Source organism: Condylostylus longicornis, unplaced genomic scaffold (assembly GCF_029603195.1).
Source record: "Condylostylus longicornis isolate FDR11 unplaced genomic scaffold, ASM2960319v2 ptg000038l, whole genome shotgun sequence".
In the NCBI taxonomy this organism is placed as follows: domain Eukaryota; kingdom Metazoa; phylum Arthropoda; class Insecta; order Diptera; family Dolichopodidae; genus Condylostylus; species Condylostylus longicornis.
In genome coordinates this window covers 7,001,674-7,007,673 of record NW_026578007.1, presented here as the reverse complement: position 1 = coordinate 7,007,673, position 6,000 = coordinate 7,001,674, and the positions used below count along the sequence as shown (strand labels likewise).

Below are 6,000 nucleotides of genomic sequence, written 5' to 3'. Positions count from 1 at the left end.
GCCAACGATGCAGACGTCTATTCAGTTTAGTAAAGAATTTTTGAAAGAATAACTTCATAATCAAACGCCATTATATATGTGTTATTACAAAAAAATGATTCACATTTCTCTAAATATGAAAATTAATTTTTAATTCCAATACCAAAGAAACCAGAGCGGTCGACTCACGGTTGTTTCTCTCAATGTAACATTTACAACCGCACTTTGCATTTCGTTCATTTCTGTTCACAACTAAATCTCCTAAATAAAGTAATTGTCTTGTCTATGCTGATAATATATTCTATGCTGTTGCTTTTGCATTGCCGTCAGTACTTCACTGACATTCATTATTTAAATTTTAATTTTTAATTGATTATAAACACCTGAGGTAAACTAAAACTTGCAAATATTCTGGAGAAAAGAAATGGATTCCATCGCTTTAATTGGAATATTAGAAATTGAAAAGCAAGTAGAATATAATTCACGAATCGTAAGGAATAATGGAAAAATTTTGAGTTTGTTGTAAATTTGAGCCACTTGTTGAAAAGTAAGATAACATAGAATGCAGAACATAATATGTATGAATGTAAATATAACTTGTTTTATATGGGTACTAAAAAATATATATATACATATGTACAATCCTTAAGGTTTACTTAATTTTTCAGATTTATAAAATATTTTGAACTAAATAAAAATGCGAACTGGAAAATAAATTATCTCCAATTGCGAGATCGTCCGCTTTTTTGGAAAAGAAGGACACCAATATGGATTTATTAAAGATTTCCCTGTTGGAATTGCTCAGCCAACTTTTTCTACTGTCCTCCCGAAAATGTTAAATACCATCAGAAAAGTTTTATCTCCAAAATGGATTAATTTAATAATGTCATCAGAAGAGAAACTCACATTTCTACAAAAAGAGCAGAATTCCGGGAGTCATAATGTGTGTGAGTGCAACACACCAAACGTGCAAACACACATTTTTCGGAAAATATTTTCGACTATATTACAACCGTGAAGGATATTACAATGATTTTAAGTGAAGCTCCATAAAAACAATTGTAACTTCCTGTGTTCCTCTAAGTATTTTTATTCAAATAGCTATCTGATCACAAATTTCGAATTAGGTATATAAATACAAGACACCCTGGATCCAAATACGAATCTGTTATGTGGTGTAACAGTGATATTACAAACATTTTAAAGACAGGCACAATTACGAGGATTGCCATTGTAAAATTTTAGGTCAGTCCTTATCTGTGTAACATACATATATGTATGATATGTTACTAGTATAAATTATATATGTATATATATACTAGTAGTATTTTGTGCTAAACGGCAGCTTATTTAGTTATATATCTCTATCAGGAGGTTCTGAGTATCCTTTATTGTCATGGTTAATAACGCCATTTCACAATACATGTGTTAACATGCAAAAAAACGATTTAACAAAGGTCACAGATCGGGTTACAATGTTGTTGAACTTACAATTATGAGTGTCAGTTGCGTTATTCTAAAGTAAAATTAGTTAAATAATTAATGTCGCGACTGCATTGCATAATATAAGAGTTCAGTATAAAGTAGACAATGACAAGTTTTAATATCTTGCTGAGTTTGAGGAAGAATGCCTTAGTGAATCTCTGGAAAATGAAAGTTATTAAAATTAGAAATGAAATTTTACAAAATTTTTGAATCCAAAAAATATGTAAATCCGCTGACGAATTGTCAAATTTAAACCCCGAACACTCCTATCAATGCAGAAGCTCTACTACTCAGCGTTGTATCAGAATGAATCTCAATCGAATGTTTCACTATGTTTCTTTCTGAGAATTTCATTAATTACATAAATAAGGCCTTGATAAATGTGATTTAAGCTCTAAAATAAATTTAAGGATTTCTCGACTGATGCTGTTGTAGTTAAATATAATGAGAATAGATTCATTGCACATTACACTTTAAAAAGTTGTTATTAAAAACGTAAAAAAAATTAAAAATATTTTTTGCATTCAAATAAATTTGTTATAGTAGATAAGGAAATTAGTTTTATTTTATGTAAAATAAAAAAGCATTCAAAAATAGGTAAATAGGTAGGTAGGTAAAAATTAAAAAAAAATTTTATTCTTTCAATTCTTTTAATTTTTGTAGTTTTAGTTCTAAAATCTTTACTTTAATTTTGTGTTTTTTTTCGGATAGTTCTTCAACACATTTATTATGGCGTATTATTTCATTCAGTTGTTCTTGCAATATCTGGTTTCTTACTTTATGTTCACCTTGAATTCTTCTTAATGACGCATATATCATCTTACAGGGATTATTATCTTGCCAGCTATTATTTTGTTTCGAAAGAGCTGATGAAACTGTTTCATAAAATTTTTTCTGGCAATCAACTTGTTTTTGTAAAAGATATTGGTATTTTCGATTAGTTCCATAGATTCTGGGTTCCCATTCCGATTGTATAACATCATCATTTAAACTTGGCAAAACAAAAATATCATTGTTGTCGTTTTCAATATTGTAGCTTTTATTATAAGTATTTTCTACTGGTTCATTTTTTACGAATATCATACTATCATCTTCTTCGTTTGTTGGAAACTCAATAGTTTGAAATTGATTTATTGCTTGCATTGAATCCCTCAAAGAAGCTAACTCTATTACTTCTTCTTCTAAATGACTGAAGAAAACTTTCCTATTTGGTCCACTCTCTGAAGACATATTAATTTTTTTTTGTCCGGATAATTTTTTTCTTAAAAAGGATTTATAGTCAGACCAAACCTAGAAAATTGAATTACAATATAAATTTAAAATTCAGTTGATCATCAAAATAACATTAGTTATTGGAGTAAAGTGAAAGCAAACTGTTAATTAAAATTATAATGTTAACCTTTCTCCATTGGGTAACATCTTTACTTGGTGGACCCATAGAATTAAGCTGTTTTTGTAAATTACTCCACAAGCCTTGTAATTCTGTGGAACTCTTTGTGCTATTACCTTTAGCTATATCTGGATATTTTTTCATGAAGTCCACTAATGCTCTGTATTGATTTTGGTTTGTAGTCCTTTTGCTAAAATAAAAATGGTTAAATAATTTGACTAACTGTTTGAATAACATACATTTTTACGGTTTCCATTTTTTTTTTGTACATAGAAACAATAATTTACTTATTATTTCGTTTTCTTATAATATACATATATATCAATTTATTAATTTGTAAATTTTTTTAACTTTATTTTTAAAAAATATTTTAAAATTTCTGTGGTAGTTGAAGCCGAATGAAAATTATTGCGTTGCGGATTTTAAATGTCAAAATTTGTACAAACGCATACGTTTTCAAAAATAGCAAAAACAAATTTTTTATCGACTACGAAACGCACGTTTGGAGAGTAAAAAAATGTGATATATGAATGAAAATTCGAAACGAAAATTAGGGGCAGTTGTGAAAACGATTTGGTAAGTAAAATTTTTTTTTACATATATATAAAATAATATGAGTTTTCAAAAATTAACACAGAATTTTATGAAAAGAAATTAACGAAATCGTTCGTCATTGTAGTTTTTTTAGCTTTTTAGTTGCATTTTTTTTATTAAATTATTAAAGAAGTGTGTTTAGTGTTATATATGATATCCAACACTAGATGGATATTAAAAAAGTATCGCAATAATAATGTCAATTTCAGATTTAAAATTGTCAATGTCATTGCTACTGTTAGATATTTCATTCAGCGCATATATTTTTTTTTTAATTTTCCATTTTTTTTTGTTTTTTATTTTTGTAATTGTATTCAGCTGAATGAAAAAGTCAGTTCGTCATCCATCTATCAAAGAAAAAGAAAAAGAGAGAAAAAAAAAGTTCACTGTCACAGGAAAGAATGGCGAGCGATCTGCAAAATAAAAATTTATCAGGTATTTATGTGCAAAATTAATTCAATAAAATTGTGTTTAAAGTGAAAAAATATAACAATTATTTTATATAATATAAAATAAATAATTTTACATAAATATTTCAAAGTGTAAATTGAAAATAATTTGATGATAGATGGAAACAACCTTGACAAAAAAAAAATCGTTTCGTTAAAAATGTGTAGTGCAGACAAACATTTTTCTATTCAAAAAGAAAAGAAAAAAATAAGAAGCAAAAACAAAAAATTCAGGAAAATGTTTTAAAGATTTTTTTTAATTTTAATATTTAAAAAAAAAATATATTTAGCATATAGGTGGCAATTAAAAATGTAAATTAACATTAAATTCTTAAAAAACTTCTTATAAAAATAATATAGAAATATTTTTTTTAATATTTTCAAAGTGATTAAAATTTAGTTCATAAATGTAGATTTTTAGATAGTATTTTTTTTTTTATTAACATAATTATGGAAAGAAAATTTTCTTTAAAAAAAAAAAATAATTAAAAAAGAAAATATGAATTTTTTTTAACAAAGCAAAAGGATAGAAAATATTTTTAGTCTAGGGTGGGGAATTTCTTTTGTGTTTTGTGTGTATTTTTTTTTTTTTGTTGTTTTTATAAATTTTTCTTTTCTCCGTAGTGAAAAAAAAAAAAAATTCGGAAAATTCAATATTACACAAAAAAATTGATACTATTGTACATATGTATGTATGCATATGTTTAAGTAAATATGTTAAATAACTCTTAATTTAATGCCGCTTTTATATATTGTATGTATAAATAAAAATGTACCTACTTTGCATAGGGTAGGTTAGGTACTTATCTACTTATAACTAATATGCAATAATTTACAACATTAATTTTTTATAAATTTTGTTTTAGACCGGTCGGTTCTCTCATTTAAGTATCTATACCTAAGTATATATTACTTATTTATGTATATGAGTTGGCAAGAATTATTCTTTACAAGTTTTTTACGAAGATACTGATAATATTAAAATGAAATATTTACGTAGGTAGGTAAACTTTTCTACTTACCTACATATCGCTAACTAAAATAGCGATCCTATTTAAAATATAAAAATAGGAATAAACTAATTTTTTTTAAATGAAGGTAGGTACTTTCATTTAATCTATACCTACCGATGACGGTTAAGATTTTTTTAATTATTAAAGCCAAAAAACTATTTACTATTACTTGCGTACATTTACCTAAGGGCAGTTGTACCTAGCTACCTTAGGGTAAAACTCATATTGTTAATAATTAATAGATTACTGAGATAATTAGTAGATGGCCTATATGTGTGTCTCCTTATATGTAGGTGGATACTATCTATATATAACTAACTAACAATTTTTTTTTAATTGGGCCTATAAAATGCAAAAATTTTTATTTTAATATAAATTAATGAAGTGAAATTTTAGCTAATATTTGAAATAAATTAGTTATTGACTGAACCTTTTGTTTTACTTTCCAACATTATTAAAATATCTTAACTCTACTACCTAAACTTATATTTTTCAATTTATAGATAAAAAGGTATTAAGTAATTACCATTTATATTGAGTTAGTATAGTAAGATTATGGTACACAAAAATATTTCTAAAGATAAGGAAAACATACACGAAAACAAATTTGTTGTTTTTAAATCATTTCTTTTTAATTAATTTATTAAGTATATAAAAAATTTAATCTGCTTATCTTATTGAACAAAAGAATATATCTATACATAGATGTATATATATATATGTATATATAACTTTTAAGATATGAAAAAGTAGGTAAAGGTATACCTACATATTATGTATGTATGTATTATGAATATTATGATTGTTACATACTCTATTAGTCCATTTTATTCAATTTACAATGAATAGATAATAAGTAAGTAATTATTGTTTGTTGCACATAGCTGGGGAATGTTATAATATTTTTAGTTTACATGGATGTAAATACATATATTCAATTTACGGTCATAATAATTATTAATACAGAATTTTGTATTAAGTATATACCTACCAGATTCTATCTATGAATGTATATTTAGGTATTTGTCGTCTATTTATGTACCATTCGTTTTTGTTTAGGTATACCTACCTAGATCTTATGCATATTTTT

The 6,000-nt window shown here is 25.4% G+C and overlaps 2 protein-coding genes across 7 annotated transcripts in view; one reads left to right on the top strand and one right to left on the bottom strand.

Annotated features, from left to right (window-relative positions):
* Positions 1–2,074: 2,074 nt before the first annotated feature.
* On the bottom strand, positions 2,075–3,274 carry LOC129609129 (uncharacterized). Its single transcript, XM_055521017.1, has 3 exons — positions 3,094–3,274; positions 2,864–3,044; positions 2,075–2,754 (listed from the first exon to the last, which is right to left on the bottom strand). The coding sequence occupies exons 1-3, from the start codon at positions 3,123–3,125 to the stop codon at positions 2,098–2,100; spliced, it is 870 nt and encodes a 289-aa protein (XP_055376992.1). The 5' UTR covers positions 3,126–3,274; the 3' UTR covers positions 2,075–2,097.
* A 493-nt stretch (positions 3,275–3,767) lies between these two features.
* The window catches only part of LOC129609310 (ensconsin-like), an 85,042-nt gene continuing 82,809 nt past the window's right edge, over positions 3,768–6,000 (top strand). For 5 of the 6 annotated variants that reach the window (XM_055521270.1, XM_055521269.1, XM_055521267.1 and 2 more), the window contains exon 1: positions 3,775–3,883. In XM_055521270.1, coding sequence (XP_055377245.1) covers positions 3,850–3,883 — 34 coding nt within the window. In that variant the 5' untranslated portion in view covers positions 3,775–3,849. Of the gene's footprint in view, positions 3,884–6,000 lie in introns of all 6 variants that reach the window. The other variant, XM_055521265.1, reaches the window with a different exon arrangement.

Coding starts and splice junctions, on each gene's coding strand:
- LOC129609129 (XM_055521017.1), bottom strand. CDS start 3,125: ATGTACAAAAAAAAAATGGAAACCGTAAAAAT. Junction 3,045..3,093: donor AAAATGGAAACCGTAAAAAT/GTATGTTATTCA, acceptor TTTTTATTTTAG/CAAAAGGACTACAAACCAAA. Junction 2,755..2,863: donor ATGTTACCCAATGGAGAAAG/GTTAACATTATA, acceptor TCAATTTTCTAG/GTTTGGTCTGACTATAAATC.